Source organism: Berkeleyomyces rouxiae (assembly GCF_048999995.1).
Source record: "Berkeleyomyces rouxiae strain 22BRR77 chromosome Unknown BrBRR77_ptg000004l, whole genome shotgun sequence".
Taxonomy (NCBI): domain Eukaryota; kingdom Fungi; phylum Ascomycota; class Sordariomycetes; order Microascales; family Ceratocystidaceae; genus Berkeleyomyces; species Berkeleyomyces rouxiae.
Window position 1 is genome coordinate 194,873 of NW_027396494.1, and position 19,001 is coordinate 213,873.

Sequence of the window (19,001 nt, forward strand, 5' to 3'; positions counted from 1 at the left end):
GCCTTTGCACTGCTTTCGACATCATGGGCTTCGTTCCTGATTACAGTCAGCCTGACGCACTGTCCTTGTCCATCTACCGGTCTGTTTTACTCGCAACGCCCGGTTAACCAACATATATCCCCCTGATCCCATCGGCACACGCTCTCTCCCATGTATCGTCTCCCACTTCCATCTTCACTAGCCCGTGTCCCGCACCCCCATACTCCTGTTTAGCAACCTCCATCGTGCTGATCGCTGGCGCAGTGTACAATACTATCACTTTTTTTTCCAGTACTCCATTTTTATTTAAATATTTCTTGCTCAACTGGGGGAATGGTATCATCTGGCGGACGGTAGCTTGTAATGCGACATGGCACGGCACTCAAGTCATTACGGCAGTGCCTGCATTGTCTTACTTTTGAGCTTACGCTCTCATTAAACCGCACTGTCCATTTCTTTTTCTTGATTGCTCCTGATGTGTCGTGTCCCCTTCTCTTGGCTTGAGGTGGGCGGTGTATAAATAGGACTGGCACATGTAGCCATTCGGATTCTTGATAAAGTTTCTTCGGACGAAACACTCTAAGGATGCACAAGAGCCAGTATATATGTCCGCCTGTCTCTTTCTGATGTCTTATGTGACGTGCGGGGTGTGGTGATGGGGGGCTTTCCACCAATGATTCAGGCCGCTTCACGCCGCCGGGAGGAGGGGAGACAACAAACCGAGCGGTGGGATACTAGTCTAATGCTGGACTTTTTATTACTCATCGACTTCCGGGCCTCACTGTGCCCTGTTCATCTTCGATCGACCAGAAAATCAAGAAAAAGAAAACACTTATTTTAACGGGAGTTTTGAGGAGTTCATGGCCCTGGGCGCAGCTTCCCCAAATCGTCTTATCCCCTTGTATCATAGCGGTCCAATTGACACAGACAACTTGTGACAGGCTGTTACAGCACGATGGCGAAGGAATAGATGAGGAGGCACTCGCGCCATTGAGAGCCAGCTACTTTGTCTAAACGGTGAAGCGCGGCGAGAACACAGCAAGAATATCGGTAGAAGTTCTGCAGGGTTGGAGTTCATCAGGGCCGATCGGAGGGTAAAATCACCGATCGGAGGGGGAGGAAAATCCTTCGAGGATGGCGAGGGCAGGACGAGTTGGGTGGGTTGAGGAAGCGCGGCTCGCATACAATTTGGGGTTTTTTTACAGGCTTCTCCCCCCTCCCCTAGTCGAGCCATTTCTGTACATATTTGACACATAAGTGCACAACTAAGCACAAGCATAGTTGATTATAACCAGTGGTTGTGTGATTTGTGAGTGACTACATACATACATACACAGCTGCATTCATTCATACACTGAGAAGGTCAGGGGAAGAGAGAAGGACGATAGGGGGGGGGCACTGCTGCTGGTACTTGGGCAAATGCAAGCATGTCACAACTAACTCTACTATATGCTAGTTATGCTGGTCTGAGCCAAAGGCCGAACCCCATGTCCCCCCTGTCGCAAGCGCATCCCTAGATCGCTAGAGCGTGACTTTCCCCTTATTGGGCTCTTAATCCTTCATTACCAGGTTCTTTATTGTTCGTTTTCTGTCAAAGTTTTGGCGGGTTCCGTCGTCAAAAAATGCAGACGCCCTGGTAAATAATTACCCGTGTGGTCGATTGAAGAAGGGCGGTTGTCGCGCTTCTTTGATTCTTCTTCTTTTCTTCGTCTTTGCTTGTTGCTTGTTTATATGCGCTAGGATTGATCCCGTAAGCACATTATAGTAGACTATAGTCCGCTTTAGGCAGTTGACCTCGTGACTTGACTAGGCAAGGGAAATCGAGACTCGAGACATCGGCCACGAGTCCTGTAACTAATGGCGTCCAAAAGTATCTGCAGATGATGCGACGGCTGCCGTGATCTCCCACATGCCCACGTTTTCAAGTTCTCGGGTTTCTAAGTTCTTGTGCGACTTGAGCCCAAAGCCAGCTCATCAACTGCGCCTTTGCTCATCTGATCAGGCTCGTGTCTTGCTTATTGCGATGGCTTGGCAGCCAACAAAGTAGTGTTTCGTTATCATTACCGACACATGTGTATTTGTTGAGACAGACATGCAGAGAATGCGCCGCACAAGGGAGGACAAGATGTGCAGCTCACAACCTATGTTTAGTGTTACACACCCTGTAGCCATGTTGGCTCGTTTACCTGAACTAGGCATTCCAAATGATTCTTAAAATTCGACAAGATGAAGAGAATCCATGTCTAGTCGGCAAGTAGGAAGGTCGCAATAAGAGCCAAGAAAAAAAAACACTAGAGCTGAAGCGATGGAAAGGCCTCCACTATGGTTCTGTTTCTGACCACGAAATCTACGCTGGCCGTTGTTGTTTAGAAGTCAAAGACCTGCAGAACCTGGTCAAAGCTCTTCGATAGGGTGGAGTCAATCGGCTTCAGTTTACCCGGTCCAGGGTCTTGGAGACTCCTTCTAAACTTGCTGGAAGGATTGCTTATCAACTGACATCACCTCTAAGCTCAGGGCTAAAATACTGCCCATTGTTACTATAGATACCTGAGTGCATATGTACATACATACATCCATCCTTACACACATACATACATGCAGCCAGAGCTAGGAGCCATGGGCGAATGAAGCTGTTTCCTCATCTCTTCGATAGCTATTCATGTTAGCTTTCTTACTTGCATCTTATTATCTTGGGTTCTTTTAGTTTCTCCTCATTTAGCGGCTAGGAGATCGTAAATCCGTATCTCGCCCGTTGAACCCCTCTTCTTCAAAGCTTCTCCTTTTCTCCTCAAACCTGACATTGGCGATTCTGACGGTTAGTGGATCCTCTAGTTGCTTGTATTTCTAAAGGGGTGTCACATACCTGCTATCGCCACCACCACGATCAATACTGTTAGCATTGCCAACACCAAAGCCATCAGATGGTCCTCTGTGAGGCGTGAGGGGAAAGAGGGAAGAGGTCCATCTCATTAGGGACACCGTGGTATTTGAGGCTCACCAGCACCGGACGTACAACCTCAATCAAGACCTCAACGGGATCGTTGTTAATTTCGAGTCCTCAAAACACAGAACATGTTTGCTGCAAGCCCTCATCCACGTGGGGGCAGAAGCCCATAGACTCAAAAAAGAACGATGGCTGAATCACGGAATATTGAGTGCCGGAAGTCGTGCTTGGAAGACGACACCTTTGCCGATGTATACGTGGTTCACAACCCGAATACGTAAAGAAGAATTCACACCCCTCACTAACTTGCGAAGGGGCAGGGAGTATGGGCCCAGGTCTATAGCCAAGTAATAAGCACGTAACACCCACCCACTTACTCTTCAACCCCGAGCGAAGAGAAGGTCTCGAGCGTCGTGAATGACCCCGATTGTCAGCATGCCAGAGCCTCAAACCTACTGACATGCACAAACGTCCGGATGAGCAAGGGGGCTTAACGCCAGGACAAGCGACAAAACTACACTGTTACCATGAGCGGCAGCAGTGTGGAGGCAGACACCAGCAGAGGCGGCTAGGAGTTACGCTAAGCTTGGCAGAGAAGACCAAGGGGCACAATTTCACAAGCGTTCTTAACGCCGTGAGGTGGGTTTGTAGTATGGCGTGGCCACCAGTAAAATGTCATTTAATTTAGCTGCTCCGGGAAGCCTTCTCACACTAGGAGGTCTAGTGGAAGCGGCTTGTCACCACCCACTACTAGTTATGGGTACCTGTATGCTGGCTACACTCTATGTCTGTATTTATGAGTCCCGTTGTCTATAACTAGATGTAACTAGCCGTATAAAACAAAGATTGGAATGCAAATATATAACAAGCTCCAAGTCCACTCTTTCTCAATTGTCTGGCGATGCGTTGCTGGGACTTTCCTGGCTCAAATACCGAGTATCTTTTACATTCATACTTTCTGCCAGTGCAGAGACAAGACCCTTCAGAGTCTCTCTTCACATTGCTTGCCTTGTCTCTCCCTCCAACCCAGACCCGGCTCGATTCAATGCCATCTCTTTTCCGCGTATTCATTAGAAGTTTAGCACTGTGGTCCCTACCCTACAGCCGGCGGAGTACCGACATAATCATCACTAAGCTGGAAAACCCTGTGGCCATCCGAGAAGGCCCCATTCCCCCCGCCAAGGATTTAACCACAACCTCCCACTGCCGTCTTACAAACTACACGGCTACGCACCTACACCGCATCATAGTTCTAGCTTTAGCTACCAGAACTAGTACGGAGGCCGAGAGAACTCCAAAGTATACATACACGCGGCAAACTACACACAGCTACCCCTAAACCTTCCGTACCGGAACTGCTGGCAACTAGTTGGAAGCTTTGGACCAAGTGTGGCATCAAGGCTGGCAGCTGCCTGAGCCTGAAGCCAGATCAATTGTTCTCGAGACTTAGAGACTACCACGATAGAGCACAACAAGTACGGAGTCTGTCTACACCACTGCATTCTCTACCTTCCGTTCTCCATTCTCAATTCTACATTTCTGGCATTGGTAGTGGCATCAGCGCCAGGTTCAGCAGCACGTCAGACGGGCTAATTGTTCACTTCCCGTCCGATTTCTGACACCGTTCCATCTTGCCCTCCACACTGTTCTGGTCTTTATCTCAAATCCGACTCCGACTTCTCGGCTTTCAGGCTTCAACGCAACAGGTTCTATTGGCCATATCATTTTTCTCTCATTTTTTGTAACCCCGCGCTTCAGAGCAATGTCATCTAACCCTGACAAAGAGCCCCAGAAATTGTCTTCGAAACCAAGCGCCAGCGGCAGTTCTACAGCCAAAAGCAAGCGGCAACCCAAAAACGACGACTGGTCTGAGGTAACTGACCCAGAGGAGCGCCGTCGTATCCAGAACCGGATAGCTCAGCGTAAATTCCGTGAGTCAATACCTTCCTTGGCTGTCTTACTGCCTGCCGCCCTGTTGCCGCTACTACTGAGCCGCCGCTAACCCATGACCTGGTGTCCTCTCCCTTGTGTTCCCATACTAGGTGAACGCAACCGCGAAAACAAGGAGCACGCGCAACGTGCCGAGCGCAACCGTATCCACGCATCCAGCAGCTACCGAATCCCAGCGCCGTGCGACCTTGGCCCTGAGAACGAGGTATCCGGCTTGCCGTGGGGTTCCATCAACATTGGCCACGTGGTGTCACGTGGGCTTGCTGATGCCTCACGTCGAAACTACTCACACAGAACGGCCTCCCCTTCGCCATCAGTGGGAGCAACGCCTGGGATTTCTGGCTCTGGCTTTGGCTCGGTATCACCCGTAACTGTAGCTACCCAAGCTGTGCCAGTGCCAACGCCGGTTCCGGTCCCGGTTCCGGCGCCCCTTCCCACGCAGACTAGCCCGTATCATCAACAGATTCCATTCTCGACAGGTCTCATCGTACCTGTGCCAGCACCGACACCCGAGTCGGCGGGGGTTGATGAGTTCGGTATCCCATGGTTCCAGGATGTCACAGAACTTGTGTACCACGTTCCAAGAGACAAGAACAGCAAAGACCATGGGCCGAACCAATGACTGCATGGTATGGTATAAAACCGGTGTCCGTTTGAGAATATCCACTCCCTTCTTCTCTTCCCCCATTCATTTTCTGCATTAGTGTTTCGTTAGCCTCGATAGCACATGCTTTTTGCGATCTTGCATATTCATAGACCTCTTTGTATCACCGCTTCATCCATTGCGTGGCATCTCGTCCTCGTTTCGTCTGGCGTATGTGTCACATGTCAAATGTGGTTGGTCACTCAGGCCCATGTCAAAATCAACAATGTGACGCCTAAAGAGGAAATCCACAATGAGCCCACTTATATTTCATGATAACATCTTATCGATTTTACCGCCCGGCAGAATCTTAACTTTTTTTTTCTATTTTTCCTGTCCGTTGGGTAATCCCGCGCAAAGTAGAGAGAGGCGCGTTGCGAAGCTACAGTTTACATACTAGCTCCAGTCCTCGTGTCAATTTTTCATCTAATACACAAGTGGTTGACACCGGTCCCCTTTTAACCATCGTCACCCCTATCACATCGCCACAAAATGACTGATTCTACAAAGTCCGATGCTGCGCCTTTTGTCGACGGTAAGCTCCCATTGCTTCGCTCCACCTCCATTCTCATACAATGATAGATACATTTCTAACCTTCAATCTTCCTGCTCTTGCTGTAGAGCGTAAAGCCCGTCGCCAGGCTGAACGTGCCAAGCGCGCCGCCGCTCGCAAGGACGAACACGAAGTGAAACACGAAGCCAGCAAGGCCGTCAAGGCCAACATCCCCCAGGCTAAGCCCGATGCTAAAGCGAAAGCCAGCTCAAAGGCTGATAGCAAAACTACTGGAAACACTAAGAGCAAGAGCAAGGGAAAGTCAAAAAGCAAAGCAAAGTCGCAGCCAAACGAGCGCAAGACGGAGAAGAAGCGTGTGCGCTTGTTGAAACGTGCTGAGAAGCTTGAGGCCCAGGCTATCAAGCTGATGGCAGAGAGCAAGGCTGCACGCGAAAAGTACGAGCGTATGGCGGCAGCAGCTGAAGAAAAGAAGACTACAGAGAAGACGCAGGGGGATGAAGAGGCCGATTCTGATTCCGATGTGAAGATGGAGGATGCGGCGACAAAAGAGGATTCTTCTTCCGAAAAAGAGGAAGACAGCGAGGAAGGGGAAGAAGAGAAGAAACCAGCCAAGAAGGAAAAGAAGGCCAAGAAGGCCAAAGAGGCCAAGGAGCCCGAATCTCAACCCCGGCCCGCTGCCTTCGCCACTCCGGGGACAACCAAGTCTGACGAGACGAAATCCAACTGGCGTGTGGGTGCGCTAGACGGTGGTGCCAAGCGGCAACAAAAGTTCATGCGACTGCTTGGCGCTGGCAAGGAGGCTGCGGCATCAGCTGGAGGTGCCATGGACAAGTCCAGCAAGAAGCAGGTTGATCGTATGCAATCCGATTTGCAAAGCCAGTATGAGGCCGGCATGCGAATGAAGACTGAGGGACGCAAGGGTTTCGCACTGGGGATGTAGGCGCACAAAGCCCAAGTCCTGCGGGAATGGATGGATGTATGGATACGGGCGGGCGGACCGGTGGTCCATAGAAGCACAAAGATGGGCTTAGGTGGGGGACGATTCTGGCAATTGTCATAGCGCATATTGTTTTACAGCAACACATGGATGACTAGCGCACGTTATTCTTATTCTATATTAAGGTACACACACCACTGATCTCCAGTCCACATGGTTCTGTCCCTGTTTCATGGTGTCTTAGTATTAAAAGCCAGTTTTTGATTGATCAGATAGCAAGAAAGAAAAATCGTGGTATTGGTGTTGCTCTAACATAAACAAAAAATATAATTATGAGAAAGAGAGAGGCGAAAAGAAAGAGCAAAAGTGTCGCTCAACAAGAATCTCCGCACGCCGTCGACCGGGGAAGCGACGGCCGGCCGTGATCCGCCAGTGTCGCAAGTTGTGAAGTGACGAGCAGGATTGCTTATATAATCGAGGACATGTTCATTATGTAAGCCGGGGGTAGCTGGTGTGGTGTAGCGGGCGTCTACGTGAACATTGCGATGAGCTCAAAGACAAGACCTCCGATAACGACGAAGGCGAGAAGTGCTGTAAAAGGTAGGCGTTAGAAAAACTGCGCAGACAGTGGGCTTGGGCCGTGGGACAGGACGAAACGCCAAAACATTTACAAGGAAGGGAGGGGGGCGACTTGGACTTGAGTTGGCAGCAAAGAAGACAGCTTACCGAGAACGATGGGCGATACAGCCGCCTTGGGCTTGTCCTGGATTTTCTTGTTGAAGTCGGACTCGCTCTTGCCCATGCGAGACTCCTGTTTCTTCGCGAACAAGGCATTGCGCCGGCGTTGTTCGAGGGTTTGGCCGGATTTCTAAGGGGGCGGAGGCAGTGTTAACGGGCGGTTGTTTGTGGAAGGGGGGGCAGCCGGTGCGGGCTAGATCTTCACTCACCATTTTGGTGGGTGTAGCGATGGGATATTCGGGCGGGAGCGCGTGTATAGTTGCGACGGGGCAGGAGGAGGAGCGTGATCCGGCGTGCGGTGTGCGTATATGGGCGGGTGGAGATATAAGCTGCGTTGTTTTTTACAGGGCAACGAGAGACAAGAATCAATATCAATGAATGAATGGCAAAAAGTGAAAAGAAGGGTCTAACAATAGCAAACTTTCAATAAAATAGAAGCAAGAAAGGGAAGAAAATAAAAGTCTAGCTAGTACCTGAAGGCTAGTCCCTCCCAAGGACGCTCGTCATAAGGCCATGGTGTTCCTGTTGTAGCTGACACTAGACGGCTAAAAGTCTACAGACACCCGAGATTTCCTGCTGAAAATCACTTGTCGCCGCCTCTGTCCGTGGCGCCCAAAAGCGAGCATGCAGCCCTCCACGGGCGCCGAACCGCCAATCGCATCCTGTGGACGAAATCGCGCCTGTATTTTCCTCCCCCCCGCTGCCGGCTACTTGAAATGCCGCTGCTACTATCTGCCGTCCGCGCCACTGGCCGCACGCTGTCGCGCGACTATTGGATGCCCCGTTCCACGGCGGTGCTCCGGGCGCTGCCGCCGGCTCCCACGCTGCGGCACGCCATGCGCTACTCGACTGAGAAGCCGGCTCCGAGTCATGTAGGTTGAGAGTGGCCGGTCTTCTGATTCTGTGGTTGACTACCTGGCTAATCATCCTTGCACACTACCAGACCGACTTTTACAAGACCTTTGGCCGGCCCATTGCCAAGGTTCTTCTTGTAGCCATGTTCACATACCAGCTGCTATATTTGGGCTGGACCAAGCTGGAACACGATGACATCAAGTCAACTCGTAATGGTTGGTGACATTTTGTGCTGGCTGATGTATGGATCCCGCTAACAAATGCGTTTAGGTGAAGTCGCAAAGCTTGAAGAACAGGTCAAAGAGCTAGCCAACAAGAAGCTGTGATCGGGGAAGGCAGCCAGTAGATTCACGTAGTCATGTCGACAGGGATGCAGGCACAATCACATCTTAGAATTAATATTGTACATCACCAACTGACTCAGTTCATTGTCTTCACTATTTGTACATGGTAACCCTAACCGAGACACCTCAAGCGATGGTCTCCTACTCGCCCTTCTTGGCCTTGGAACCACCCTTGACGCGCTTAGACACGGGCTTGGTGATGTGATGGTTAGGAATCCAGCTCTCGTCGTAGCCGGAAGCATTGGCAGCACCAGACTCGTCGCCCGAAGTAGGCTCAATAACGACGGGAACTGCCTTCTTAGCCTTCTGGGGACGCTTGGGGGCAGGAGGGGCAACCATAGGCTCGACCCAGGTCTTGTACACAAGATAACCAATGCCACCAAAGGTGCCAGCCATAATAAGGTAAAGGAAGAGACTGTGGAGGCGAAGAGCGATGGTTAGCATGGTAATGCTGTAAAAAATACACGCTTGTAGTACACTTACATCTGAGGGTCCAGAAGGCTGACGGGCGGCTCAACGATGCTCGCCGTGCTGTTGTACGCCATGACCTGGTACACCTGGCCCTGTGAATCGGCCACAACGGCAACCAAGTTGAGCAGGACGTCCTGCGCGTTCATGTCGAGCTCAAAAGCATACTCAACGGCCTTGGTCTCGCCGGCAGCCACGAGCTGACCGTACTGGGTAGTAGTCAGGTTGACTATGACGGTATCAGGAGACGCCGGGGCCGCGAGACGGCCGCCGACAAAGGCCAGTTGGACAGGTTCAGCTGCCTGGTTCTCAAGCTCAATGCGCGCTACTGTCGGGTTGCCATTGACCAACTTGAGGCCCAGCGTGGAGTCCGAGTTGGGAAACGACGTGGTGATCTTCGCAGGCAGGGGCGGCAGCTCGTCAACGGGCGCATCAACGGGGACTTCAGAAGAAGGCTGCGAGAGCAGAGACACATGTGTTAGTGGCGGGTGTAGCCTGATCGTATGTGAGTATCAACGTACCGAGTCCTGGGCCGCGACGCCGAGAACGGACATGGCTAGAGCAGCCAGCATAGAACGTTTGAAGAGCATGGTAACTAGAGCAAGGTTGGAGACGCAGAGATGGTTTACAGCAAGATAGAGATGGTGTGGAAGAGAATGCGAGACGCGTATGAAGCAAGAAGAAGCTTCGCATGGGCTTCCGGGAGGCCACATGTTCCTGAATTGGCCACACAGGCTTATCTTATCGGGACTTATCGCTTATCGAGCTGGAGCTTGGGAAAGATCTCCATTTTATTGTGAGCTCAAGACATCCCCTGTATTGACAGGCGTTTCTTGTTGGGGCACCCCTCACTGCCTGTATTTCTAGGGGGTTACACGGTGTTTATCACCCGTGGGGTCGTCAATCTCCCGCGCCCTTAGCGCAACCGACCGGATATCTACAACGAGGTACTACGCTATAACGTGTCAACAACAACGCCCCTCCTTTGATCTGATAAGCCCTCACCTCGTCTTTCATCGTGAATGAACACTACGAACCCCACGCTCTTTTCACTGCCGCGCCGACCATGATAGCGACCACCACGACCACCACGGCCTATGGCCGTGCACACAAGGGCCGCCGATCGCTCTTTTCCGATCCGTTCGACGAGCATCGTAGCGTACAGGTCGACCAGAGCTGCTTCCTATGCCAGCGCGATTTGGTCCGCCACGGCAAGTTTCGCCTGGTGCTGGAGTCTCCGACAATGCATCAGCGCCGGTTCGATTTGTTTGCGAGTGAGTAGCCGCACCGACAGCCCGGACGTGCCGCTGCCACTATCGCTGCCAGAGTCCGAAGCCGGGCCCACATGCTTTCCTGCACATGCGCATGCTAACTGACCCGCCCCTTGCCCCTGTCCGTCCCGCTCAGTGTACTGGGATGGCCATGATATTGCCACTTTCCACCAGGTCTCGGATGCAATCCTCTTTAGCCGCCGCCGCACCGACGGCGAAATTACGCTGTTTGGGTCTCGCCGGCGCGTCATCTTCAAGAACACCATCCCCATGGAGCTGCACTCCGACTGCGGCCGTTGCTTGCCCGAGCGCGGTGTCTATCTCGCACACCGACAGTGCTGGCAGGTTTCCCGGTCTGTGTTCCCCGATCAACTTGAGCGCCTCCTGCGCTTCGCCGTATCTACGCGTGCCCTATTCCCCCAGCCAGCTGCATACCCTAGTCAGGACCTGATCTCGCTGCACGGCTGTTCAGCCTGGGCTAATCGCGCTACAAGCCTTGGCCGCTTGCTTGTCGGCGTTGAAACTACGTTGCCGACCGAACTACAGAACCGAGTCATGCTACTATTACATGGCACACCACTGTGGCATATGCTGCATACGCGCGTGCAAGCCGTCCCTCTAATCCACGAAGCCGATCGGCATAACCTGGATGTGGGGCCCGTTACGCAACCTGTCCGCGGTGGGCTTGACGGGCCTCTTCATACACTCTCGGCCAGATTAGAAACTTTGTTCTTTGTCAACTACGTTAAAGATCTGTGCTTTAACCAGGACGGGCCAGGACTCCTCAGTATTTCGGTGCGGGATGTGCCAACACGTGGGATCTGCTTTGCTGTCAGTAAGCATGGCCTCCGTGGGCTCAAAATCATGTACGCCGACGGGTCTGAGTCACAGTGGCTTGGATCGACAAAAGGCTGCTTGTTTGGCGCAGCACATGGAACAGACTTGCAGCAGTTGTGCATGTTGAAGTCGGTAAGTCAGTCACATGTCAATGACGTCATCTATGATCGCTGATTCGATCCTCAACCCTAACATGAAACCCAGGCCTTCACCGTCATCCGCGTTGCCTTTGGCGCATCCAACCTACAATCTGAAGGTGACAAGTTCATCAACCACCAGAAGGTGATTCACCCGTTATGGGACCGGGAGCTGTTCTTTGACGCCGGCCATTACCATGCCTTCCGCCCTCTCGAAACCGGCTCTCTCTCCATCATGATTCCGTACTATCGCAACTGGCGCACTTTGCATTATCTCCCGCTGCAGTTTTCGGATGGCTATGCCTCTGGCTTGACTTTCTACAACAACCGCAGGGGCAAGTGTGGAGTGACGGTCCACGGCCCTATGCCAACAGTCGCCGACTCGCGATACGGCAAGCAACGACTTACGGAGACGGTCACGCTGGGGACTAAAGAGGGCATTGCCACACATTTCGCCCTGGCCGCCGGAGAAAAATTTACGGCCTTCCATGTGCGGGAAAGCGGGAGTGTTGGGTCTTCACCGGTTATATCGGTACGTGCTCGGAGCAAACTCCATCCCTAGTACGCCCGCTAATCTCACTTCTCTGTTACAGATTACGACAAGCCGTGACCGCAAGTTCAACTTTGGCCCGCATCTATATTGTCAAATTCTCCCCAACGACCATTTTTTCACTGAGCATTGGGCTGGGCTCAGTTGCCCTGGCGATGTACCTGCCACTGGCATCTTCTTTCATGCACCCGACATCCCCGACAACCCCGATACTATCATGCCCGCGCTTCCCAAGGAACTTGGCGTGTGCCTCGCCAGAAGCGCTCGACCCTCCTCGCCCGCCACCACCACAGTTCCCGTCCCAACGCCATCTGCCGCATGTCGCGTGCCCACTGCTATCGCCAGCGGACTGTACACCGAAAGCAGTGCGCACAGCGTGTACTCCAGCACCGCAGCGTTGCAGGATATTTGCGCGCTCGACATACGCCAGCGCGGCGCGCGCATCCTCGGCATGCTTGTCACCCATGGCGACGGCACGCGCGAGGCTCTCGGCCAGTGGCTACCTCCCCACTGCGACACAGGCAGTATCGGCGGCGCGGGGCGCCACCAGCGCATCTACGAGCGCGTGGGCGCCACGCCGGCCCTGGCGGCGCTTGACTTCCACATGCGCGATCTTGAGACGCCGCTTTCGCCGCGCTCCAACCTGCTCATCATCTCACACATCGAGTGCCGTCACGCACACGACGATGCGGCCCCGGTACCTAGCGCCACAACTACGGCATTCCCGCCTGGCCACTCGCGGGGCTCGCGCATGGTCAAGTCGTTTAGCTGTGATGCGGCGCATGCTGACAGTGTGTTGGTCTGGTGGACGTCGTTTGCGGCGGATGAGGTTGCACTTGTTGCTCGATCCGAGATGCAGCCGGCGCCAGTCGATGCTGTGCCGGCGCGAGTGATTGGTTGAGTTGTCAAGGACGATGAAAGACGACTTTAGAGGGGCTTTTCTCATGTGGCTATTGCTTTCTTTTTTTTCTTTCTTCCTGTATCATGATACCAGATTCGCGCGCTTTGTTCCATGTAGATCAAGACCCCTTTCATTCATATTTTAACTAGTATACGTAAAAACACAATAAAGAACACAAACTTCCACCTGCTTCCGTCTGTCATCGGAGCTTCGCAAAAACGCCGGGCTATCGAAAATGAAAAAAAAAGTACACAAAGAAAAGAAGATGTGGCTGTCGATGCGAGACATTGTTCCAGGGCTGATTCTGCTCTGAGGCCACAGGAAAGGTCTAAGGCATTTTACAGACCCATCATGTCGATTCCTTCCCACGTGAAATCGTCACCGCCACCAAGTCCACCGAACAGGTCGCCGTCGCCACCGAGATCCATTCCACCACTGCCGCCACCTACCACGCTCATGTCGCCCATGCCCATATCCATACTAAGATCCATGCTGTCACTAAGCCCATCGACAGCGGCCACCTGCGCTGCCAGTTGCTTGGCAGCAGCGTCGGTGACTGCGGCCTGCACTGTGCCATCAGCGCCGGAAGCGTTTCCTGCAGCAACCGCAGCCGCGGCCGCAGCCTCGGCATCTGTAGAAACACCAAGCGGCAGCGCCATGTCGACTTCCATTAGGGGCGGTACGGGGACTGGTGTCATCTGCTCCTCCACATAACGGTGAAGACGTACGACAATCTCGGCTTTCTCGGGATCCGTACGGTGGATTTCGTGGAAACTCGCAGCTTTCATGCTCAGGACTTCGCGCAACGTTAGGCGGCGCTGAGTAGGAATGGGCATATTTCCAGCCTCGTCGACTAGGTGGGCCACGGGCTCCGGATAGTTGGTAACTTCGGGAGACACGATTAGGGCAAGGGCAACATCGTAGACAATGCTTTGCGCAGGTGGGCTATGGGTTGTAAAAGATTTGATTTCGTCGATGATAAGGCGGATAACGTGCTGGGCTGTCATGCGACGAATAGCGACTAGGATCTGGCGGTGGGTATAAAGCGTAGGTGAGACACCAGCCATGGGGTTCAAGCTCCATTGAACAAACCCGTGGATAGTGGAGCGCACAGCGATAGCAAGACCTCCGCTTGGCGTGGCGCACCAAGCCTCAAGCTCGTTGTGGTCGGCGCCGCCAGTACGACGTGATAGCGGGATGCTATCTTTGATAGCTGCGAGAAGTGGATCGACGGCTTGACTCGTAGGGTAACGGCGCTGGTAGCGGCGTAAAGCACGCTCCAAAGGCTTTGCCGTTAGATTCATGACGGCAACAAGCATCGGCGCCGTGTCGTTATGTATTGCCTTGGGCTGCAGAATTAGGTGGAGGATCTTGACCATGGCCAGCTGCTCCTGTTCAAGATCAACACTCAGTTGATCAGCCAGGAACAAAACAGCCGGAACGAGCGATGGCATCAGGAAGGTGTCCACTAGATACTCGATACCACCCTTAAGCGCCTCGTCAGATAGCGTGCCTTCGCTGTTAGCTACAACCATATTCTTGAAAAGCGTGGCTACCAACAAATAAAAGTCTTGGGGCGGGCATGACGCCATAAGCTCATCCGTCAGGCCGCCGGTGTCAGTACCAAACAGTCCATGGGTCCAGCCAGACAGGTGTGCCTCTTCGGTCGGTGTTAGCTCGTCTAGGGTCTTGCTCAGGTGGCCCTCGCGTATCAGCTTTGCCACGAATGAGTCAGGCGAGCGAATTCCCATTTCTGGTGGTGACAGATTATAGCGGTAAGCGAAGGCCATGACAAGTAACAGAATGGAGCCAAACTCCTCGTACACGGGCTGATACTCGGCTTGGTCTTCATCATACTGCCAGCCGTCAAGAAGATTGCAGAGCGGTTGGAGTAGCGTTACTGGTGTCTCGAAGAGCTGGATTACGTCGAGCGCGCGCGGTTGGCGAGCCAGCTGGCTGCAGAGTGTTTTGAGCAAGGCCGTGTCACGTTTGGCACACAGGTGCCCAAATATCTCGACTAATGCCTGGCACACAGCACCAACATTGCCGTTGGTCTTGTCAAGTTCGTCCAAAAGCTTGATCGCGCGTTCGGGATCAGCCAGCGCCTCCTGGACGAGGGTAGCCTTGATATACTTACCGCCGGGCGGTAGTGTGCTGTAGGTCTCGCCGAGAAGCGCTGGAATACTAGACTCGGCAATGAGACCATGCAGACAGCAAGCAAAGCAAAACTCGTCGCGCATATTTTCGGTAAACTCGTTATTGCTGCGTGTATCATCGAACATGGCCGCCAAGGTAGGGAAAGTGTTGGGGTCGACCTGGTTCAATGCCATTTGAATAACAAACTCGGGGGTGGTGGCTGGATAAAGACCAGGACTCAGCGCAACGATCAGCAGTGGCAGCTTGTTAGTGAGATAGGATCGCAGCAGCTGCGCTGTACTCTTGTGCTCGTTCTGGAAGGCCGCATTGGCGAGCACGTCAAACGAGGCGAGGATTAGGTCCACGATACCGTTCTGAATGTCGTGCTGTGATTCCCAAGTTAGCATGGATTCGGCTTGAGATCCAAGGCCTTGCCAGCAACATACCTGATATCTATTGCGGATGATGTTGCATAGAATCGCATCGTCAATGATTGGCCGTCCTACAAGCTGCGCATTGAATAAAGCATTAGCAGGCGTTGGTTTCTCGCTCTTTGCCACGGACTGCTAAGTTTAACTCACACAAGCACTTAGATATATATAAAGAGCTGCCCGTGAATTCGTGGGCGGAATGTGCTTTGACGTCAGAGTTTCAAGAGCAAGCGTGGCAGCTGCAGCCTCTTCCTCTTCGGCTACGGCTTCATTGATGGAAGTGGGGGGGTCCAGTTCGGCTATTTTGAGCCGGAAGTTATTTAGTCGGTCGACAACCTGTGGATTCTGCACAGTCGAAGAAATGAAGAGCTGGAGGTTTTGCGTGATGGCTTTTCGGCATTCTAGAAGAGACAACGTTAGTCAGAACGTCGTATGGTAGCAGGACATTGAGGGAAACTTACTGGCAGCATATGGCTTGGCCAGAGCCCGGAGGACTCCGGGGTGGTCGCATGTCCGTCGCAAGAACAACACAAAGGCGGCGTGGGTGGAGTCGATCTCCATGCGAGTAGTGACGTCAACCACCTGGCCCATGATGTCGCCGGCCAGGACGGCATATACCTGGATGAAGAGCTCAATCCAACCGGCCAGCCGTTGTACAATGTGGAGGAGTGTGTCGATGGCCAGCTCGGGCCGCGGCGTCGGGCCAGTGCTCGAAGCAAGTGGCTGGGACATGCATTTGGTCAGGCGGTGGAAAATGGCTTGGTCGGTATTGTACGAGCACTTCCAGCGCGTCTTTTCAGAGTCGGGCGGCTTTCCCACGATACCCAGAGACGTAAAGCGCAGCATGGCGGCAAGGAGAGACGGGATGTCAACGTAGCCGGCCTTGAGCGCCGAGTAAATGTACATGAGCATGCGCGGGCGAATCACCCAACCGGTCAGCCGCGGCGTCAACATCAAAACGGCCAGCGGATCGGGCGCAATGTAGTGGTCTCTCCACAGGTCACCCGCCATGTTATCAAATGTCTCCTCGGGCGCAAAGTCCCGCAGCATCAAAACAAGGAAGCGCTGCCATTTTATGTACGACACGCGCCGGATCGGCAGGAGGGTTGTCGCCGTACGAGACATTCGGTGTTTTGTCATCCGGTGGGCTGATGTCGGAGCGGCCGGCGTGTCTGGCTGGGGGACATTGGCAGATGCTATGGCTGCGCCGTCGGCGGCGATAGCGCCGACAATCTGAATGGGGACAGCCGTGGCCATGGTCGATGATGGCGGCGCTTATCAGATCGGGCCTATTCGTCGCAGGGATTTGGAGTATTCGGCGGGAAACAAAAGCAGTGGGTTGGTTTGTGGGAATGCCAGAAGCAGCAAGAGACAAGCGGTAGACAGCTTTGTGGCGCGATGAAGGGCGAGGCTGCGGCGCAAGGCTGTCACAGGGAGACAACAAGGAAGGAACGCGACAGAGGAAATGCAGGTATGCGAAAGGACAAAAAGTTGGGAGATCCCCGAGAGTTACTATGTATGTAGCTAATATAAATCAAAAATTTATGCGGCTGCACAGAACCAAAGTAGTCTAAAAGACAAGAATAATCGAAGCACACAATAAACACACACTTGAAAAATTTGAAAAAGCCTCGTCTAGCTTTGACTTCGGAACCGGCTTTGCAACCCAAGTCGCCACTTTTTTTCCTCTGTAGCCGGGTACAAGACCCACTTTTAGTGTTTTCCGTTCCGACTGGGCATGCCGTTATTTCCACATTTCCACAACAGGCAGGCATCGTAGCTTCCTACATCCAAGATCCGAAGCAACTGAAATTGGCCGGTAGCTTGCGTCAAGCTTGTCCGATTGCAGCTTCCTTATCAGCATGCTTGCTCTAATGGTTGAAGTGGGGCTGTCCATATGTAGTAACTACATGGAACTACTAGTCGTTGTGGAGGAGACATTTTTATTCTTTCTATCCCAGAAATTGTCCTAGACTTGCTTCACTTGGCTTAACCCGAACTCCGATAACTAGCGCTTGACCACGAAATCAAACAGACGTCAAAGATAAACTAGCAACGCGAAACTATACCTATGGCTGCTGGGTGCTGGCTGTTGGGATCTGACGACTTTAGCTACAATGTTGTACACTGTTTTCAATTTTGAGCGTCACTGGTGTAGTCCCATATCCACGATACAACATGGCCCCGAGATTGCACTGCCGTCAAAGTCTGTGAGTCCACGGTCGTTTTAGGGTTATTTCCTGCTTAGCATACTGAAATTGATCATTTTTGGAGTTCATCAATCATGGGCTACTTGAATATGGCCTCTTCTATTCATCTTTCTGTTGCTTCTTGGCCTTGTCGGCGTCATAAATCTCAGCACGAGCCGTAGCTTTCTTCTCTAGCTCAGCGGCAAATGGGCTTGGCAGGCCTGCAAAGCCTTCAATAACACCGTCTCGATCGCCCTTCATCTTCTCTTGACTCCACTTAAAACGCCCAGCAATCGATGTGATTTCAATCTCAATGCCGATAACATTCTTCATCATCAAGTCAATGTATCGCTCAGGAGCATCGGATACCTTCCAGGGCCCAAGATTGTCTCCTTGGCCGTAGCCCATGATGACCGTTTCGCAGTAGTTGGATAAGTCGTCCATCTGAGCCGAAAGAAAGCTCTTGAACTCGGGTGTCTTTGTATCATGGTAAATGTAAGCCTTACCATATGCCTCGACCGCCTCATAATCCCATGTTGGCACTACTTTAGCTGTCTCAGGCTTTGTTTTCTTGTAAAACTTGGGGGTGACGTAGTGGTGGACAGATCCGTTGAACAGCACAAGGACATCATCCGCCAGGACATCCGTAGCAGCGGCATTGGCAAGACTTTCAATGATGGCCTTGGACTGCGGGTTTTGACGAGCAATATGGCCACGGAGTCGGCCTCTTTCCGAGTCAAGGACCCAGGGGACGTGGCTGGATTGAATCAAAGGGTGCGTGTTAGATCGGATTGATGTTGTTAGGATTCCGAGAGGGTTTTGTAGGATAAACGAGTGCAGGACTTCAGGGCGGTGTTCCGCATGGCAGGCCAGAAGATGCATTTTATTGGTAGATAGATGTGAGGTAAGAAGTGTTGAGCAAGGAATTGAAACTCAAGTAAAGATGAGGAAGGTGAGGCTCCTGGGCAAACATGTAAGCCTTGTATTTAGCCTTTTATTGTGTGAGAGTCAGCGACTGGCGGCTTATAAAGTTCACGGTTAACACGGGAACACGCCTTGAATTCGACAGGATGCAGCTTGTTGCTCGTTTGTCTTTTGAAAGGGAGTCTCAATTGCACGTCTATTATCTCAGTTTCCGTCGACCTGCCCGGTCACAGAGGAGAGGAGGGTGTGGAGC

The 19,001-nt window shown here is 52.5% G+C and overlaps 8 protein-coding genes across 8 annotated transcripts; 4 read left to right on the forward strand and 4 right to left on the reverse strand.

The window, feature by feature from the left end:
• Positions 1–4,685: 4,685 nt before the first annotated feature.
• Positions 4,686–5,495, forward strand: BROUX77_004244 (uncharacterized protein; the record flags this gene model as incomplete). Its single annotated transcript, XM_073748985.1, has 2 exons — positions 4,686–4,854; positions 4,966–5,495. The coding sequence occupies 2 exons, from the start codon at positions 4,686–4,688 to the stop codon at positions 5,493–5,495; spliced, it is 699 nt and encodes a 232-aa protein (XP_073604701.1).
• Positions 5,496–6,008: 513 nt separating this feature from the next.
• Positions 6,009–6,970, forward strand: BROUX77_004245 (uncharacterized protein; the record flags this gene model as incomplete). The annotated part of the gene is made up of 2 exons (XM_073748986.1): positions 6,009–6,051; positions 6,138–6,970. The coding sequence occupies 2 exons, from the start codon at positions 6,009–6,011 to the stop codon at positions 6,968–6,970; spliced, it is 876 nt and encodes a 291-aa protein (XP_073604702.1).
• Positions 6,971–7,496: 526 nt separating this feature from the next.
• BROUX77_004246 (uncharacterized protein) lies at positions 7,497–7,917 on the reverse strand (the record flags this gene model as incomplete). The annotated part of the gene is made up of 3 exons (XM_073748987.1): positions 7,497–7,558; positions 7,694–7,835; positions 7,915–7,917. 3 exons carry the CDS (start codon positions 7,915–7,917, stop codon positions 7,497–7,499), a joined length of 207 nt encoding a protein of 68 aa, XP_073604703.1.
• A 504-nt stretch (positions 7,918–8,421) lies between these two features.
• Positions 8,422–8,886, forward strand: BROUX77_004247 (uncharacterized protein; the record flags this gene model as incomplete). Its single annotated transcript, XM_073748988.1, has 3 exons — positions 8,422–8,577; positions 8,649–8,775; positions 8,831–8,886. The coding sequence occupies 3 exons, from the start codon at positions 8,422–8,424 to the stop codon at positions 8,884–8,886; spliced, it is 339 nt and encodes a 112-aa protein (XP_073604704.1).
• A 159-nt stretch (positions 8,887–9,045) lies between these two features.
• On the reverse strand, positions 9,046–9,962 carry BROUX77_004248 (uncharacterized protein; the record flags this gene model as incomplete). The annotated part of the gene is made up of 3 exons (XM_073748990.1): positions 9,046–9,319; positions 9,388–9,827; positions 9,894–9,962. 3 exons carry the CDS (start codon positions 9,960–9,962, stop codon positions 9,046–9,048), a joined length of 783 nt encoding a protein of 260 aa, XP_073604705.1.
• Positions 9,963–10,438: 476 nt separating this feature from the next.
• BROUX77_004249 (uncharacterized protein) lies at positions 10,439–13,068 on the forward strand (the record flags this gene model as incomplete). The annotated part of the gene is made up of 4 exons (XM_073748991.1): positions 10,439–10,646; positions 10,780–11,612; positions 11,685–12,149; positions 12,211–13,068. The coding sequence occupies 4 exons, from the start codon at positions 10,439–10,441 to the stop codon at positions 13,066–13,068; spliced, it is 2,364 nt and encodes a 787-aa protein (XP_073604706.1).
• A 338-nt stretch (positions 13,069–13,406) lies between these two features.
• BROUX77_004250 (uncharacterized protein) lies at positions 13,407–16,892 on the reverse strand (the record flags this gene model as incomplete). Its single annotated transcript, XM_073748992.1, has 4 exons — positions 13,407–15,590; positions 15,651–15,713; positions 15,786–16,036; positions 16,097–16,892. 4 exons carry the CDS (start codon positions 16,890–16,892, stop codon positions 13,407–13,409), a joined length of 3,294 nt encoding a protein of 1,097 aa, XP_073604707.1.
• Positions 16,893–17,944: 1,052 nt separating this feature from the next.
• Positions 17,945–18,706, reverse strand: BROUX77_004251 (uncharacterized protein; the record flags this gene model as incomplete). The annotated part of the gene is made up of 1 exon (XM_073748993.1): positions 17,945–18,706. The coding sequence occupies one exon, from the start codon at positions 18,704–18,706 to the stop codon at positions 17,945–17,947; it is 762 nt and encodes a 253-aa protein (XP_073604708.1).
• Positions 18,707–19,001: the final 295 nt, after the last annotated feature.